General features: G+C 35.1%; 1 protein-coding gene across 1 annotated transcript; it reads right to left on the minus strand.

Annotated features, from left to right (window-relative positions):
- Window positions 1-13,903: 13,903 nt before the first annotated feature.
- Window positions 13,904-19,155, minus strand: LOC142612562 (isoflavone reductase homolog). The gene is made up of 4 exons (XM_075784652.1): window positions 18,723-19,155; window positions 14,907-15,147; window positions 14,545-14,748; window positions 13,904-14,448 (listed from the first exon to the last, which is right to left on the minus strand). Exons 1-4 carry the CDS (start codon window positions 19,050-19,052, stop codon window positions 14,285-14,287), a joined length of 939 nt encoding a protein of 312 aa, XP_075640767.1. The 5' UTR covers window positions 19,053-19,155; the 3' UTR covers window positions 13,904-14,284.
- Window positions 19,156-20,479: the final 1,324 nt, after the last annotated feature.

The raw sequence follows: 20,479 nt of genomic DNA on the forward strand, positions 1-20,479 counted from the left end.
GATCATGAGTTATTACTACTGTAGGGTATTATATAGGCGCTTGCCGAGGTTCAGGGACGGAGGCATTCATTGACCAAGGGGGGCAGTGGCCCCCCCTAATTTAAAAAAAAAAATTTATATATATATATACATTAATTTTAGCAATTTTGTTCTATAAAATTACATTTTACCCTATTAATAATATTATTGAATCTTTTTAGAGTAACGTTAAAGATACAAACTTATTTACAATATTTTTATAAACTGTTGAGGTACAAATTCTTATTGGTTCGCATCTGGGTTTATTACTTGCATAACTTTTTTACTTATCAATAATCACTCACTATATCATCAATATACTTCTAGCACTTTTCTCATTTTAAAATTTTATAGATCTAAAATCTAAAACAACATATACTAGCCCAAAAACATTTGTGCAACAACAAAAATCACCAATAGCTAAGCTAAAAAAAATTAAGTCTAATTAACCAATTTTACTCAAATAAATAATTGCCCTTTAAAAAGTTTTAAATAGAATAATTTTGTCTTTACCTAGCAAATGCACACATTAAAAATTAAAAAAAAAAAAACCTCCACGACTAAGAAGTTGCCAAACTAGAGGTCAAAGTCGCCCCCTTAACTTAAAATCCTGGCTCCGTCCCTGCCGAGGTTCCTCCTATGTGAATGACGCACCCTATTTGACTAATCAAACAAGGTTTGAAAAGATGGAACAAAGTTTCTCTCCAAATTAATTTGGAGAGAAATCTTACAAACTCATCATATATAATTATATTGAGTGCGAATTTTGAAAATTTAACTGTTAGATTGTATCTTTTTATTACATCCTTAATGCTTACAAAATTTCAAAAAAATCAAAGATCAATTGCTATGTCATCAAATAAATGTTATAATTTCAAGTTTTTATAATCTAAAGTTGTATATAAAAAATAAGATAACTGATCAAATAGTAAATAATATCCAATTTGAACGAAAATTTGATATGCATGTTGAGAACATAAGGAATATGAAATTCAACGGTTAAATTTTCAAAATTCACACTCAATATAAATATATATAATCAGGGACGGACCTAGGATTTCAAGCTAGAAGGGCAGAGATAAGTGAATTTTTTTTTTCAAATATGCATCCATATAGTATTAATAAACTATCAACCAAGACAAATATCCAAAAATCGTTGTTTCTTAATATATTAAGATACAATCATCTACCAACAAAAACAAAATCATTGTTTCTTAATATATTCATGCCATGTTTTATTATATTCAAACCAAGAAGCTTGAAAGCTACGTTGTGCTTTCCACTTTTTTTGTATGTCTTTAGAGGAGGTTGGTGCGGACCTTTTGTAATGTAAGCCCGTCGAATTTCATCACGATGATTAACATGATATTCTCATATTTGTTCGCGTGTTCCGGGATCATAATCCAAAGAATCAATATCAACTCTTTGAAATTGTGTTTGAGAGAATGGAATATCGACATTTTTCAGAATTAGGGAATGCATATTTTTTAGAATTGGAACATCCACATTTTCTAGAATTGGAACATCCACATTTTCCAGAATTGGAATAGCAACATTAGTTGTTGGTAATCCCACGTTGACTTCGGAAGAATTTGAATATTTTCTTTTGAAAAAATCAAGTATTGTAGTTGATTTTTTCATGATCTACAAATAAAATAAGAATCATATATATTAAATTTGTGTGACAATTTTCTTAAATTTGTGTGGCAATTTTCTATATTATATGATTTTTTTTTCTTTTTGTCTTTGGTTTGCCTTTATTTATTTTTGTCTCTGACATTGACCCACTGACCCAATCCCACTACGGCACTACCGACACTACAAATTTATTCTACACGTAGCACTACTAACAAAAACTTTTCTTTACTTTACTTTACTCTTTTTTTTTTCTATCACAGTGTCACTTGTCCTTATTATGCCCAACCACCAGTCAACAAAGATGAAAGAGTAAACAAACAGTCAAAGTAAACTCTGCAAACTCTACTCTCTCCCTATCTCTTTTATCTATATAATACAAGAGAGAGAGTCACAAACACATAGAGTGACAGAGAGTCACAAAGCCAAAAAGCCAAAAAGCCCAAAAAAAAAAAACACCACAGGCCGCAGCAGTCAGCATAGATTCAATTCACAAAATCACAAGCACAATCACCAACATCAGTAATTAGTTCATCTTCATCACTCATCATCAGTTCAATAAAAACACGAACACTCCACAAGCAAGCACAAACATTTTATTTATTTTTTAGGTTTTGAAGGAAACTAGGAAAGGATCATAGATTAAATACCTGTGAAGGCTCGAGCAACCAACGGCAGCGGCAAGATGGGGCTCGCGTGGGCGGCAGCGAAAGCTGAGCGTGATGATGGCGGTGTCAGTGTGGGGCAGTCCGTACTGGGTCTGGGTAGACTCTCGCCGTCTCGCGTCGGCGTCGACGTGGCGTGGGTACTGCTGTAGCGGCGTCAGCGTGGAGTGTGTAGTCTCTATCTCTTTGTCTCTCTGTCTCGCTTCTCTATCTCTCTCACTCTCTATCTCACCTCACTATCTTTGTTTCCTTTCTTTTTATTTTTCCTTCTTCCTTCCACTTTCTCCGTTAGGTTTACTACTGAGTTTTTTTTTTTTTTACATGGGTCATGGGCTTTTGCCTCTTGGGCTGGCTGGCTGGGCTTGGAATTCAAGAATGGGGGGACCTGAGCTAAAAACCAAGGGGGGCCTAAGCCTTTTTTTTTTTTTTTGAAAAATTTAACCTATTAATTTTTTTTTTGGGCCCAAGAGGGGTCCGGACCCCCTTAGGCCCCCACCTGGGTCCATCCCTGTATATGATGAATTTGTAGGGTTTATCTCCAAAGTAATTTGGGGAGAAACTTTGTTCGAAAAGATGTTCCCCCATTTAAGTAACCAATGTGTCTTGTTAGCAAAAATATAGTTAAAGCTTGAAGCAATCGCATGAGGCTACCACATTCACAATTTTAGCTAAATCAATATATATAAAAGTAGAGACCTCATGTAGGAGAGCATGAGGTTTTGCCGAGTGGCACATTCATTGAGCTTCTCTCATTTAGGCTTCCACCTCATCAAAGTTTACATTTATGTAAAACTTTTAATTCATTGAATGTGTTAATGAAGTGAATATACATTAATTATCTATAAGTATGTACTAATTGTGTGTGTGTGTGTGTGTGTGTGTGTGTGTATATATATATAAGAATTTTATATGGTTTTGTTTAAAAATATATATATATATATATATATATATATAAGAAAGAAAAAACATCACATGAGAGACCACACGATTTTGTCATGTAGCACTTTGTAAGAGTAATTTTTCATTTAGCTTTACACCTTAACTTCTTTACATATTTGGATTATAATAAAATTCTTTTAATAGGATATCACTATTTTCACTGAGTGTTTAACTTACCACTATTATACTTCAATACCATAGATGTGACATCATAAATTTTAGATGATATTTCCATAAGCCAACTAAATATTTACATTTTTCTAAAAAAAAACTAAAAAAACTAAACATTTACATGAAATTACAAATTTTTTAAGCTAACTCCAAGCCAATGTAGAAATAAAAATTATGATTAAAAATTTCAGCAAACAAATAAATGATTTAACAAATAATCAACTTATCACACCACATTTTTTTTTTTTTGAGAAGATATTACACTACATAATAACTAATTTCTAATTTATGTAACTTTTTCTCAATAGTTTAAATTCTCCATCCCCTTAATTTCGTATTACATCATTCATTTATCAAAAATTTCTTCATGTTATTGCAACATTACTTCATATTATTACTTTAAAATATTTTGGATATTCTATATAGGTTTTTCACAGAATAGCTTAAAGCATTATCCGCTCATCGCGCGGGACCATGACTGGTTGTACTCTTGTTATGTTGTTGATTGCGAGCATATAGAAGTAATAAGTAATTAGTTACCATTTACTATTTACGGAAAATGGTGTATTAAAGATTATAGTATTAAAATAATTGTTTTAATAAACAAACATTCATTTCAATCTCAATATTTATTTTTCTATTTTATTTATATATTTTTTTCTCTCTATAGATAAATATATTTTTTGCTTAGATCCAGTGATGAGATGAAGTTTTTGCTCAAATCTGGGCTTGATGTGGTTGTTTTTGCTTCGATTTTTACTTAGATTCGATGATTTGAAGAAGTTTCGCTCAAATCTGGGCTTGATGTGGTGGTTTTTGCTTCAATCCGGTGGTTGTAACACAGATTCGACGAAGATCCAGCAAAATTTGGTGGTTGTAACTCAGTTTCGAGCTCGACCGACCCGACCATCATCCACTAGAGATCGATTCGACTTGACCCGAGGTTGTCCGTGGTCGGCGGTGGGTCGTTCAACTATCCATCTAATGTAAGCGGGTCAATTGAGGGTTGGGCACAAACCCGACTGACCTAACGTGTGGACACTCCTAAAAATAGTATTAAAAGTTCCTTAAAATAATGTATTAACCAATGTCATAAGAATAATAGTTAACAAAGCCCTTTTATTATTTCTTTTCTTTTGTACATTTCTTTTGTTTTTATTGGCAATGGAATAAGATGGATCTAAAAAACAGACAAAATGTTCTCTATTGTGGAACATGAACATTTAAATTTGTTCATAATATATGGGTCTTTTAGGCTTTAGCATTAATTGAGATTATTCGCAAAATATTTTATCAAATTATCATAAATATATGAGATCAATGCAATCAATTGGTAATGAAACTTTTTTTTTTTTTTTTTTTTGAAACTTGACTTGATTTCATTTAAGAAAAACTCCAGAAATTGAAGTACAATAAAGCAGGGCAGAATACATAAGAAAAAATCTAACATTGGGCCCTATCAATTTGGCAAAGATGATGAAGCATTGGAGGCTCGATATCAATCTAGGTCTGTGATGTCCTGGACTCTCTAGCCATTTTGGCTAACTTATGAGCCACAGTGTTGTAATCCCTTTTCAAGTGCTTGACTTTCCACATCTCAAAAGCAGAGGACAAAGATAGGATTCCTTGGATGATTGGCCTTAAGTCACCATAGGGCGAGTTTGAGGAGATAGCCTGAATTACCAAGAGTGAATCAGACTCGATAATAACAAGCGTGAGCTTCTTCTAATGGGCTAGGAGGATGCCTTCTTCAACTGCCAAGGCTTCGGTGACTTCCATGCCGTACTGTGCATGTAGTAGCTTTGCTCTTGCTGCAACAACAATGCCTTTGCAGTCTCGAATTACCACATCAACACCTGAGGGTCTACCATCTTCAGATGTTGCGCCATCAACATTTATTTTATACATACCTGAGGGTGGTGCACTCCAGCCAACCTCTGATGATTGCTGCCAAAGAAGAGTAACAACAACAACGATTTTATAGTCATTATGGGTTCGTTGCGCAGTCCCCCAGATTTGCATTGAAGGGAGGCTTTGAGCCTCATGAGCCACTTGATTTCGATTGTACTAGATCGACCACGCAGTGAAAAAAAATATCTCTAAATCCTGATTGGTTCTAGCTTCCATAATTCGCAAGGCAACATCCACTACATCACTTGTTTCAACTAAGAGATTTATTGGGCATGACTGCCACCACCACCAGACATCACAAATTTTTTTACAATAGAGAAGAGCATGTTTTGTACTTTCTCCATCCTTTCCACAGAGAGGGTAGGTTGCATCAACATCAAATCCTCTTATTACCATGTTTAGGTGAGTTGGCAACCCAATCACACAGGCTCTCCAAGCAAAGATTTTGACTTTGGCCGGAATCTTTAGGTGCCACATTTTCCTCCAAAGTGGGGCTCGATAGTCTCTAGTTGAGCATTCTCCCAAATCTGGTTCCTCAACTAAAGGTAAGGCAACATAGTAAGCACTCTTAACTGTAAACACACATCTTTTGTTGCCCATCCAAGCAATACTATCATCCGGTAAGCTGTAGCTCAGAGGTATTTTAAGTATAGTTTCTACCTCACAAGGGTAAAAAGTGCTCTTACTCTATTAGCTCTCCATCGTCTTGTGTCCTCATCGATGAGAGATGAGACCATTGGGAAGTCATCTAGGTCACTTTGGGGGGAGCAGACCTTGTAGGTGGTTGGGTTGGGGAGCCATTTGTCCTCCCATATGTGTATCGTTTCCCCATTCCCTACCCTCCATCTAGTGCCTTTCCTTATTACTTCCAAGCTATTGTAGATACTTCGCTATGCATATGAGGGGTTGCAACCAAGTTTTGCTGCAAGGATATCACCTGTGGGATAATACTTAGCTCTGTAGAGCCGAGCCACTAAGGATCTTGGGTTGGTTAGGAGGCGTCATCCTTGCTTTGCTAGCATAGCTAAGTTGAAAGCCTTAAGATTGCAAAAGCCCATACCTCCATGTAATTTAGATTTACACATTTTCTTCCATCCTACCCACGATGTCTTTGTTTCTTGGTCCTTTTGCCCCCACCAAAAGTTTCTCATCATCCTTTCCAAGTTTTCACACAAACCCTTTGGAAGTAAGAAACAACTCATCGTGTATGTCAGGGTAGCTTAAGCCACTGCTTTGATTAAAATCTCCTTGCCACCCATTGAGAGCATTTTTTCCTTCCACCTGAGAGTTTTTTCCCCACCTTTTCTTTTATTTCCGCAAAGACTTGGTTCTTTGACTTCCCAATTATGGAAGGGAGGCTGAGGTATTTACCATGCCTTGCGTCTTGCATAGGGCCAAGAATGCCCACAACCTCATTCCTTGTGTCAGGTGTTGTATTTTGGCTGAAAAACACTGAAGACTTATCTGCATTAATTTTCTACCAAAAATGCCAACTCATATCACTCTAGGATCTCCACCAGCTTCTGACTCTCATGCTTTTCTGCCTTACAAAATAAAAGACTATCGTCTGCGAAGAATAAATGGGTGATCCTTGGACTTCCCCTGCAAATGGATATGCCACTAAGCCCATGATTGTTATTGGCATCCAAGATCAAGGCTGAAAATGCTTCTGTACATAGCATGAAAAGGTAAGAAGATAATGGGCCTCCCTGTCTTAAACCCCTTGATGGGGTGATGCCGCCATGAGTCTCACCATTAATTAGAACAGAATAGGAGACGGTAGTTATACACCTTAGAATCCAATCAACCCATCTCTCGTGGAAACCCAACCTCCACATCACTTTTTCTATAAAGGTCTACTCCACTCTATCGTAGGCTTTGCTCATGTCCAATTTAACCGCCATATAACCATCCTTCCTATTTTTCTTGTGATCAAGATAATGCATTAGCTCGAAAGCCACTAGCATGTTATCAATTATTAGGCGCTCTGTCAAGAAGGCGCTTTGATTTTATGATATAATCTGAGGGAGAACTGCCTTGAGGCTGTTTGCAAGAACTTTTGAAATCAGCTTGTACGCCACATTACTGAGGCTTATGGGACGAAAATCTTTCATTTTAGTTGGGTTCTTAAGTTTTGGCACAACAGTAATGTTATTTCTATTTATTTCAGCAAAAGGAGCATAGGAGTTAAGCACATTAAGAACCATATTTGCAGTATCAAAACCAACAATGTCCTAATACTTTTGTTAGAAAACAGCTGACATACCGTCCGGGCCGGGGGCTTTTGTGGGGTGCAACTGCTGGAGTGCAACTCTGACCTCTTCCATGGTAAATTCACGAATTAAAGCATCATTCATCTCCCTAGTGACCCTGGCTGGAATTAAGTTTGTCACTTCATCAACATTGGTTGGATGGGTGGTTGTGTATATATCTTCAAAATACGCTATGGTTGTGGCAGCAATGCTTTCCTGTTGTTACACCATAATCCTTCCTCATTCCACAACCCATTGATGGTGTTCTTCCTCCTTCTTTCTGAGGCACGATGGTGGAAATATTTAGTATTTCGGTCTCCCTCTCCCAACCATTGTACCCTTGATCTTTGTTGCCACCACAACTCTTCTTCATCCAACAATTCATTAATTTCCTTCCTTAGCTTGTTGATCTCCACCCCATTCTGCCCTTCACCATCATTCTTAATTAATCTCCTCATAGCCTCCTTTTTTTCCTTGATTCTTTTCGGAATTTGCCCAAAGGTGGATTTGCTCCAAATTGTTAGTGTTGAGGCACATTGTTGGAGTCCATCAGCCAACCCATTTGGAGTGCTCCTACTTGAGCCATCATTCCAAGCCTTCTCAATAACATTCTTGCAATCTGCCCTTCTCATCCACATAGTCTCAAAATGAAATCTTCGCTTCCTTCTTTGACTGACTATATTGGTTTCAGCAAGTAATAGTGGACAATGATCTGAAGTTGTATTGAACAAGTGGTGTACCTTAATATTATGGAAATGTTGCAGCCACTCCACAGTTGTGAGAGCACGATCCAGCCTTAGATAAATTCTGTCTCGTCCTTCTTGTTGGTTGCACCAAGTGTAGTTTGAGCCACAATACCCCATGTCCATAAATTCACATTGGTCAACAACATTTTTGAACGCTGCCATCTGTTGCCACGATCTTGGAGCGCCACCCTTCTTTTCCGCCCTTGACAGAATCTCATTAAAGTCTCCCAAACATAACCATGGCAGATAATATTGATTGTTCAAACTATCAAGGAAATTTCAGGATTCCTTTTGGAGATGTGTTTTTGGGTGCCTATAGAACCCAGTTATCCTCCACTTGAAATCATTCCCCTCCTCTGTAACTACCGAATCAATATGGTGTTGTGAAAAACTCTTTATTTCCAAATTAATCTCTCTTCTCCAGAGCATAGCTACACCCCTTCATTTTCCTTTTCCTTTGACATAAAACCCATTTTCAAAACCAATTTTCGCTTTTATTCTCTGCACACCTATGTTTTTTTCTTTGTCTCTGTTAGGACATATGTGTTTTACTTGTTTAGAACATATGTCATTCTTTTATGTAATTGGCTAATCCTTTGACAAAACGCACTTTACTTGTAATTGGGTAGATTTAGGATGAGTTTTTATGCTTCAAGAAACTGTGTTTCAAAATCAAGTATTGAAGTCATCAAGTCTGTCCAAGAAACAAGCTGAAAAGTGCAAGTTTATTAAAGCTCGACAGCTAGCTCAACAGCTAGCATGTGTCGAGGTTTAAAGAGCTTTTCCAATCCCGTGGCTCGACAGCTGCTCGTCAGCATCTCGACACCTCTATCTGTCGAGGTTTAAGAAAAACTGATTCTGAGTTCTGTTTTGATTCTAATCCGTAGATGTGTCTTTGGGTTTTCTTTTCTTCTAACCCTAGACATATAAAAGGATTATTTTAAGGGCCGTCAAAGAGTACACAAGTTGCACAAGCATTGAAAAATCCTTGTTCAAGCAAATTGTGACTTGAGACAAAGTTCTTGCCCTAGTTCATCTCTCTTGTGAAAAAGTTGTGTAATGTGCACCGTAGGGTTTTGTAACCAAGCATCTTCTTGATCGTCATCATGTGGATGAATTGATGAACTTTGCAGCTAACAATCTTCTCTAGTTGGTGATTGAAGTCGCGTACTGGGATCTGCGCAATTGGTTAGTCACGTACTGGGAGCAGTGCATTGAAAGGAGAAATTATCACTACAAAACAAGTCCAATTGGGTATTGGGGTAAGGGTTCAACTGTAGTTTGGTAAAGTACTTGGGATTCCTTTACTTGTAACCACTTGTTGTGATAATAGTGGAATTTCGGGAGTGATGACCTCAAAATTATCTGGTGGGGTTTTTGCCGTGTAGGTTTTCCCCATTCGTAAACAAATCACCGTGTCATTTAATTTCCGCTGCATACTTAGTTTAATTGGTGATTTTTTTGTGCTACCACGCAAATTTGCATGTTAATTTGATTAATTAATAACTTGGCTAATTAATCAATTAATCAATCACAAGAGGGTCAATATGTTTTTGGCCTATTAGTCTCTGATAAGAAGACAATTGCGGGATCCCAACGTCGCATCATTTCACGCAACGCACCACCTGACCAGGGGTTCCCAAGCCCCCAGCAGTTTTAGCTTAGAGCAATCATGGCTTTCGGCGGTGCTGCCTAGTAGCCACCGCCATTTCGTCGATCATGAGAACATCACCATTGTAAGTATCCTCATGGATTTTCTTGGTTTTCCTCTTCTCCTCTGCTTCTTGCTTTTCTATTTTTCTACTCCATTTTGCCCCAACTTCTTCTTCATTTTGGACTAGAGCCGCACCACCTTCAGCTGGGTTTTTTGCTTTAGCCAGCTTCTTTAAACTCCCCCTTCCATTGGCCCTTTTTTTCTTTATTTTGGCCCACATCTAGAAAGCCCACTACCACCTCTTCACTTGTAACCTGATTAGGCTTTAACGGGTTTGTCACTTCAGTTTCTTCCCTTTTTCCCCCCCTTTTGCAGGCCCATCACTGAGGTTTCGTCTACACAGATTTTATTCTTACCTTTTACTGTAGCGAGGTCTGATGTTTTCCTTTGCTCACGTGCCTCAACTCCTATCCCTAGATTAGGCAGACACCCTTCAGCCTTGTCCCATCTAATAGGGGGGCTAGCCGCCTAACATGCTGACCCCCCAGTATTACTAGAGTACCTTAAGTATTAGCTTTTCCACTTTCTTGATTACCGCGGGATTTCCGGATACCACCGCCACTGTCAGTCGTGTGTCTTCCATCACCGCCATCGGAGACTGCGTTCTTGTTTCTTCGCTTCCATCATTGGACACCGCGCTATCATCCTTTTTGGTTTTTACCTTTTGTTGAGTGCCACTATAATTTCCATTGGCCTTAAGCCACTCCCCATACTGATACTCAGTTTCCTGCTCTATTTTAGCTTTTGTACAGTGCTGATTATCATGCCCCATTCTTCCACAGACAGCACACAGTGGGTAGCCTCTCATACTTAAAGTTAACCCATACTATATCACAGTGCCCCCCTCTTCGAAGTGGCTTGTCGATTTGCAACTCAACACGGATTCGAATAAATTTCGCTTGGTCTGTTTGCCATGTTCTTCTACCTGTTTCAACATAGTTACCCATACTATTTTCAATATCCTTTCCTATTTCTTCAGACATAAGCTCAAAAGGCAACCCCCACACCTGAACCAGAAGGGTGAGTGCGTGAAGATAATGTTAGCTGCTGATAGTCCTTTTCTCCATCGACACAATAGCAACAAATTATTATCAAAATTCCATGGACCATTCTTCTCCACCCATTCCATTTGGTACTTTGAGTTGAACTTGAATTGTAGAATGCCATTGCCCACCTCCACTATTCGCATATCTGATCCCATCTTCCAAGCAGCTCTCAACATGCTTTTCAGGGCTCGTAGGTTCTGCTGCCTGGTTGACAAAAGCTTCCCAAAGAGGCTTAGATGGCATTCTTCTAAAAGCTCGGCTTGGCTCTGGGATGTGATTTGGATACATTCCTCCTCCTCCTTAGTGAGCTGCAGATTCTGCAGCCCATCTAGCATAGCTTGCTCCATTCTAAAAGTTATTTCTTGACCATAACCACTCACAGAGAGTAGTATACCCAAAGGGGTCCCCTACTTGAGAACTAAGGGAGAAAAGTACTCTTACTCAAAGAGAGAGAGAGCCTCCTACTTGGGAGAGAAAACTGCTAATTGATAATGAAACTACAATAATATAGTTGCTTATTGTTAAATGTGATACTAAGTGCGTAGTTAATTATCGTAAACATAGTTAGTTAAAAATGGAATGAAATGGTATTCATTGATTGAAATTATATTTTATATATTTATAAAAAGAAAAAAGATATAAAATAAAAAGAAGATATAAAATTAATAATTAACCTTAATGTTTCCAGCTTCTTTAATGGCCTCAACAAGCTTGAGCTGCAACAAAAGGGAGCCAGAATGACCCCCAGACATGGTGCAAATGACAACATCAACTTGTTTCACAGCATCTACGAGGCTGTTGTGATCGGAAAATGAGGCTTCAATAAGGCGGGCACCTTGCTTCTAAAAAGAAAATAGCAATTTGACCTCATCAATGTCAAGACCCATCTCCTAGCGTTGAAGAACATAGGTGGTTATATGATCCGCCTGTGCTAGGCTTGCCCTCACAATCCTCTTCCCGATGTACCCAGTACCCCCCACAACAAGAACTTTCCTCTTTGCCATATCAGTCAATATTCACTCTTTTCTTTTCTTTTGCTCGAGTCCACAATCTCTGAGCCCCACATGTATAGAGGGAGCTCAGAGATCATTTTCATGACGGGTCCCTCCATCCACAATCCACACTTGAATGTGTGAGTATATATATATATACACATGATATGTACAGACATTAGTACTGTATAAGACAACCAAAGTTCTTAACCCAAAATAAATCATGTTTATAACACATCAGGGGCTGGATATGTTTGGTGGGTAATGTATATTGTCGTGGACATAGTATTCATCAACTATAGATCATGTTTATTTTCAAACTAGAATAATGAGGGGTAGGTAACATTTGATTTTTGGTAACGAATTGTCGGAGTTATAGTATATAATAATGATAGAACTATAGATCATGTATTTCAAACTAGGTTAATGAGGGGGTTGAGAATGAGGTGGTAGGTATTCTAATATTTTGTCGTATATAGAATGTTTCACATATGATATATTGATAGTTGATCCAATGAAAACGTATCATTTAATTATGTAACATCGATTAAATAGCCTAGAAAAGCTATAATAAAAAAATTTGATCTCTTTTTTTAAATCCAAAAATAACCTAAACTAATAAAATAAAACAATTTACAATCACAATTTGCTCGGCATAGTAGTGAGTGATGTAAACCATCCGATTGTTGGAATTTTATTTAATTAAAAAGTAATTCAAGATAAACAAATATAATACATCTATCAATTAACAATTATATCATGTGCATGTGTAATAAAAATCAACAATAAGATGTTAGAAATTTCTTACTAAATTATATTATTCAAGTACCTCACAAGTCATCAAAATGCTCTCCTAATTGGTCAGGATTAACAAGAGCTTTCTCTTCTTGATAACATTTATAATATTCAGAAAGGACATAACTAGCCATAAAATCCTTTATATCATTATAACAATTCATGTAACAGATATGTTACATTCATTAATAAACAACTTTATTAATTAGATTCATTAATGAAGAGGTTACATAAAACACAAATTCTTAAATTTCCATGATTCAAAGTTTGCTAAGATATCTTCACCATAAAAGTTAGGTGATTTTCCGTAAATGCCCAAAAATGATGTAGTTTTGGTTTTTTTTTTTTTAAATAAATTCATAAAATTAAAGGCACATTAATTCAACTCTTGACATTTCAAATGCATACTTTGCTCCCCTTGGAAATAGTGAAAGGGATGTTGGTTTACTTACAATGGCAAACATTTTATAGTTTTATTGTAGAAATTTAGGTTTTAGAACAATGCTCTGAGCCTTTTATCCCCCCAAAGGATATAGAGATGTTTCAATCTAAACTAATTGATGATCTCAAAATTTATATTAAATGCTCAATTTCTTTGAATCTTGTTGCTTTGTGGTCAAACTAGAAAGAAAACTTTAAGCTAGTTGCTATTTGATTCAATGTAGTCATTAACTTTGGATGGTTAACATCATATTATTTTTACATGGTTTAGTATTTAGAATGATTTTTGCAAGATTATTTGGTTTGATTTAAAAAAAATAAATAAATAATAATAATAATAAAGTCAAAAAATGGGTCAAGTCATGAATCAAATGAGTTGACCCAACTCGACCAAAAAATATGGTCAAGTACGGGTCAATTGGTTTTTACTTTAGGTAAAAAATTTACAGGTTCGGGTTGAATATTTATATTTACTTATGATGATTGTATATAAATCAACATTAAATTTAGTTATTAAATAATAAAATATTTCACAAATTGGTTTTTGTGTTCTACTTATATATATTATTAGACAGTAGTTTTGTGGATGTAATTGTTTTGTTCAATTAGTAAAAATTTATTTATGTTATAACAACCTTAGAGGGAAAGGGAACAAACGCATACCCAATAAGAAAACCACAAAAAAGAAAGGAGAAATACAACCGCCACAACAAACAGAAGGCGGCTGAGCCGAAAAAAGGCCAACCACAAAAAAGGAAAGAAGCAATCTTGTAACTGGAGAAGCTGCATAGCAAATAAAGCTTTGATGGATGGAGGTGTTGACTAAGTTCAAAACGCCATCTTTAGACAAAAGTCCAATTAATATTGGGTAACCGATGGATCGGAAGGACATTGTTTCACACACCGAAACAACTGGAAGCTAGCTAGCGAGTGAGACATCACATGGACATGGTGTGTACTTATAGATAGATCTTTAGGTATTCATCCATGCGTGTATATTTCACGTCTGGATAGAGCTCTGAAGCTTCTTCACCCTCTTCCCCTATTTTAAAGTTTGTCAAACAACCTTCATAGAAAAAGTGATAGAAATGCCCAATTCCTACCTGGCTAGCGAAGTCCAGTCCTGCATATGTATAGGAAAATAAATATTTAGTGTTGGACAAGTAAACTAAAAGGCATATAAGGAGGGGGTTCAGAGAAAATTCTTGGTTTTTATTACCTTTCATGGAGGCGAGAAAGTCTTCTTGTGAAAGACTAATCTTTTGCAGTTCCTTCCCAATAAGTTTCTCCCACTTCTCAACTAATTCCCTTTGGGAAAGAATGTTTTCAGGAGGCCGAATGTTCAGTGTTTTGTTTAATGTTCGAGGATCATCTATTGTTTTAATTGTGTATAATGCGATGTCGTCTTCATCCATGTAAACCACTGCAGCAAAAATACACCACATTTTGTTTTAGTCCAATATGTCGTTAGCAGTGTAATTATGTAAATTGTTGCATTTTTGCCTTAATCTCGTTTCTATCGAGAGAGAGAGAGAGAGAGAGAGAGAGAGAGAGAGAGAGAGAGAGAGAGAGAGAGAGCACCTTTGACGTTGCCATCGCCGTAGATGGTGACTTTATCCCTTGGAGGCAAGAGTGTTTCCATTTGAGAAAGGTTGGCAGCAAAGTAACCAGCAAAGCAATTAGCAGTTACGTAAGTGAAGGGGATTTTAGCGTCCTCTATTGCTCTTCTCACTCTCATTTTCTCATCAAATGTCACTCTTCCAGGTTCAAGAGCATGTCCCATCCGTGAGGGGTCCGTACCAAACTCAGATGGTATGAAACGCTACAAAATTTGGTGCAAAATGTTACCATACTTACCATATCAAATGAAAGAAAGAGAGGTTTTATTTTAATAGACAATTTTAGGAAATTTATTATGAAAAAATGAAAAAGCGACTAACTTTTTTGACAATTTTTTTTTCAATGTCTCATAAAGAGTTTCTTAAATGAATGATTAATATATGCCCTAACTAGACTCATATGTATTTTGAAAAACAAGCACACACACAAAAGGAAAAAGATTAAGGCATTTTTTTTTTTTTTTTTGAGAAACAAAAAGTTAAGAATAAGACTTTAATTTAATGACATACTACAAACCCCACTCAAAATTTGTGATAGATTTTAAGCAGGGCCGGCCTTAGGCCTAGGCCATCTAGGCCATGGCCTAAGGCCCCCTAACATAAAAAAGCCCCCATATATTGGACAGTAAGTTTTTTTTTATTTATTATTATTAAAGAAAAAGTGTGAGTTAGGTGTATATTTTATCTCAATCTTAAGAAGACCTAAAATATTAAACTAATGCGAGTATATTACAAGTTTTATTACATAGGTCCTATAAATTGATACTTTACCAATGAAGTAATTCAATACTCATTTATTATTTTGTTGAAGTGTCACCTTATTACTACATCAGTTTGTAAGTTTTTTTGTAGTAAAATTTGTAATAAGTTAAGTATTTTCTCCAAAAAAAAAAAGAATTAATAAAAATACAACACAGTCACCATTAAGTGTATGAAAAATGCTAAAGCTAATACAAATTTTAGGAAAAAAAAATATTACAAACTAATGTGATAAGAATATGGTTGGTGTTACTTAAATAATATAATAGAATGAATGTTTGAATAACTATTCTTTTCTTGGTGATATGCCAATTTGTAAAATCTATATAGTAATTATTATTAGCTCACTTTGGGTGAATTGGCCATATTAATAAGTAAGAATTAATACTTGATTTGAAATTATATAAAAATAAATGAATATTATTTAAGTGATATTTAGATGTAAAAAGACCCCTATAAAATTCTCATCTTTGGCCTCAAACAATCTTGGGCCGTCCCTGATTTTAAGGAAAGATATATAGCAAATTATATTACTTATGAGAAGCAGATTATAACTTAGAATAACTAGTAACATGCCAAGCACATAGAATAACTTAATTAGGATAACTAAGTGTCTCTTTGACATCAGCTTAAAAGTTTAGTTTTTAATTTTTATGTACAATTTTTTAAAACTTCACTTTTTATCACATTTTTTCTTTTCTTTTTTTTAATTTTTTCAAAGTACATATATACTTTAGCACAGTTTCATTAAAAAGTTATTAGTAAAAAGCTAGATAAGCAGTTTCCAAATGGATACTAAATTTAGTATGCGAACCACATAGAAATGTCTACCATATAGAGTACACTTGTGACCAAGCACTATGTCATCACTATTTATAAGTAATTATATTTATATTTTACTTTTTTAAGGAAAAAGAAAATTTTATATCTTATTTTAACTTAAGATAACTATTCAACCATCACATATATTTGAGAACGATACTAATGATTTTCTTTCGTTTTAGTTAATAATATTCTCAAGCTGCATCATGTATTTTGTATTAGCACCAATAACTCCGCTGCAAACCTTACCAAACATTGCCTCGTTTAATACCAGTAATCATATCTTTGATTATGTGGATTTCATTGGATGGGTGGGTTTTGTATGAAATTGTACTATGTCCCTCATCTTTATTGCACATTTCATGGTTATATACTTTCCTTTTTAATATTGTCATTACATTATCACATCCATAAGTTAATTTCTTTGACACCACTCAACTGCATGAGTTGCACCATCAGTTGTTGAGAGATATCCTAACATTTTGACTCTTTTATCGTGTTGTCCTTTTGAGATTGTGGTTGAGTTTTTTGCATAAAGAAAAAAAGTAAAGTCTTTTAGTTGGCTTTAATTATTCCGTAGGGTCTCCTAATTGCGTGTATTACTTTAAGAGCCTTAATCTAGGAAGGAGAAAGTCAAAAAACCATTTGATAACAAACGTCATAGCTAAGTGGAATTAATGGTGTCGGCTCAACTCTCATGTCAAATGATGAATTAATGATCATATATGCCTCAAGTTTGCCTTTGACAAAAAATGAATAAACAAAACTGATTTCAACTTGCATCAAAGTTTTTTTTGATAGATAACTTGCATCAAATTGACTTCGACTTCTAATTTTGTGTAGTAATTTGACTGAGCCATTAACAAGTATTTTGGAGTAATAATAAGTATTGACCATTATTATGAAAAAAAACGCTGAGTTTAAGCATGAAAAACTTATATCAAGAGTCTTGTAAGTCAATTAATAGGCACTTTCTGATATTTCTAAAACATTTAGCTTCAAATTTTCTATCTTTTATTGTAACTATCTAATTATAAAAAATATTTTTATATATATAAAAAAAAAAACTTACACAGTTTATGTGCTTTTTGGTTTTATTATTCTTTTCATCTAACAAGAGATGAAACTTTTAAAGAATTAATATGAAAATCTTCCAAAAATTCTTTTTAGTGGATAATGTGTTTACAATTATCCAACGTTGTTATAGATCTCTTGATTTGAGTATTTTACAAAATCTGTGGATGACTTTATTTTATTTTGTTAAAATTGTTGCCATTTAATTAAGAAATTCATTTTTTTTTTTCTCTTTGGTTCCAGATCCAATCAAGAGGAGAGAGTCAACGGTATTGCTAAGTCACAAAGCTCCTGTTGCACAGAATTTAATTTTGTGTGAGTTTGGTTAGGTTTATTTGTTATTAACATTTTTTTTTTAAAAGGTGAAATAAAAGTAGTTTCAAGCAAATTAGTTTAATTAATTTTTTGCAAAAAGCTTGTAGCTTATAATTGACAATTTATAGTGTTTTTAACAAAGACAGTCATATTCAAACCACCCAACTCCTAACTATTGAATTAAAAATATAAATAAATAAAATAAAGTTTATTTTTCTCCCCAAATAAACTAACTTATTTTCTAATCAATTTTTGTCTAATAAATAAGCTTACCAATCACACATTTTGATTACATCATATCAGCCAGCAAAACATCTTCAATTTAAAATAAAATAAAATAAAATAAAGTCTTTAACCATAATGGCAAAGACAAGGTTATTCAATGATTAGAAAGGAATCGTGGATCTATCCATTGAAGAAATTATTTTATGAACTTTGTCTTCATCAGATGCGCATGCGCTGACGGAACTAATGCACCAAACCCCACCGTATGTATAATATATGGAGGAGCTGCCCCATTAAAAACGAAAAATAAATAAATTTACTTTGAAATATTCTAAACCACAAGCTTAATCACATAATTTTTTACAATTATTTTATGTAGAAAATTGTGACGACTGACTCATTTTTCTCCGCTACATTTTTTTTCCATTAATCACAGTTAATCATATTTAATATTTGTAAAAATAATTATGAAATAGATTGTGGTCGTATGCAATAGATACAAACCAGTTGAACTACAGTTAATTGTGTTGTCATATAACAGAAAGAAAGAAAGGAGAGTTAAAAGAAAATCGAAAAAGGATACCTTAATGTTTCCTGCTTCTTTGATGGCATCAACAAGCTTGAGCTGCAACAAAATGTTGTGAGACCGAAAATGAACACCAGACATGGTGCAAATGACAACATCAACTTGTTTCACAGCATCAACAAGGCTCTGGTGATCGGAAAATGAGCCTTGAATGAGTCTGGCACCTTGCTTCTTAAATGATAAAAGCATTTGTATCTTGTCAATGTCAAGACCCATCTCTCGGCGTTGAAGAACATAGGTTATATGGCCCTGTGCTAGGCTTGCCTTCACAATCCTCTTCCCTATGTACCCAGTACCACCTACAACAAGAACCTTGCTCTTTGCCATATATATTATAATCACTCTTATTGTTGGTCTCACAAGTTCAGAAAAACACACAGATTATTCGATCATGGGTTATTAGTTTATTACTACTGCACGGTATTATATAGGCGCTTGTCGAGGTTCCTCTTATGTGAATGACGCGGCCTATTTGACTAATCAAACAAGGATTGAAAGGATGTTCCGCCCGTTTGACCAAACAATGTGTCTTGTCAGCAAATATATAAATTAAAGCGTGAAGCAATCGCATAGGCTACCCTATGCACAATTTTAGCTAAACTAATATAAAAAGTTGTACCATGAACGATCGTATCAATTCGTGTAAAATTTATCTATTTTATAAGAAAAAATATACTTTTTTTATATAAACCCGCTTTTATAAAACATTCATATCAATTTACTTATTTTATTGTTTATTTTATTTAAATAATAATATTTTTTTAATTTTTTTATTATATCAAACAAACCACTATTTACATGGCCCCACCCACCTCTTTTTTTGTTGTGAGAAGAAGACATATGAGAGAGCAAGATGAAGGGGAGAGAGAAAAAAAGAAAAAAAAAATCATTTGCACGTGAACAGTAACTGAACATATATGCACTGTTGCTATTCATGTTTTGTATATTTGCACATTTTTTACAAGTACTGATGTTGGTGTTTTATGGGTTAAAATGTGCAAAATTGAGCATTTTTTTTGTATTTTACAAATTTTTGCAACCACTGATGTGATTGCTCTTATTACATTATTGATTGTGAGTTTATGAAAGTAATAAGTAATCGGTTACCATTTATGGAAAATGGTGCAGTAAAATTTATAGTATTAAAATAATTTTTTTTGATAAATAAACATTCATGTTGTAGGGTCAATGGGCCCACGGGTATGTATTGAGCCAAAGGCCCAATCCGAAGATACTAAATAGTCCGAGGATATAGGAATATGGACTCAGAAAGTAATGTTGATAAATAAAGAGACGAAGGCCAATCAAAGTCATCCCTGAAGGTTATCCGAGGATGAGTCCTACCTTGGCTATTTAAAGCCAAGATAGGGAAGGGTTGTCCGATGTTCAAAGATGATGTTCTAGGAAATCATGTAAGTAAAGATAACCATGGAGGGTACACAGGATAAGAATAAGGGCTATGAAATATCTAAGATAAAGCTGCTACCACCGCATTAAATACTCTACAACTAAACCTCTGACCGCATTAATAGGGAAGTGATGCCTGAGTATCAAGGTTCAGCCTTACAGCTATCTCCAAATACTTCAGAGATGGGCTGATGGGACAAGGATCCAAAACCAGTAATTTGATCCATACATGGAAGATGGAGAGAGGAGGAAAGAAGATATAAAAGGAGGAGAAGACGTTCAAGAAAGGGGATGGGAGATAGAAAAAAAGAAAACACTATAGACATTAAGATCAATACTTGTAACTT

Source organism: Castanea sativa, chromosome 10, assembly GCF_040712315.1.
Source record: "Castanea sativa cultivar Marrone di Chiusa Pesio chromosome 10, ASM4071231v1".
NCBI classification, from domain to species: domain Eukaryota; kingdom Viridiplantae; phylum Streptophyta; class Magnoliopsida; order Fagales; family Fagaceae; genus Castanea; species Castanea sativa.

What these genes read in the sequence shown, in the direction of transcription:
- LOC142612562 (XM_075784652.1), bottom strand. Translation starts at nt 19,052, where the DNA reads ATGGCAAAGAGCAAGGTTCTTGTTGTAGGTGGTACTGGGTACATAGGG. An exon ending in AAGAAGCAGGAAACATTAAG is followed by an intron (nt 15,148 to 18,722) that starts GTATCCTTTTTC and finishes CAAATTTTGTAG; the next exon opens with CGTTTCATACCATCTGAGTT. An exon ending in CTTTCTCGCCTCCATGAAAG is followed by an intron (nt 14,449 to 14,544) that starts GTAATAAAAACC and finishes ATACATATGCAG; the next exon opens with GACTGGACTTCGCTAGCCAG.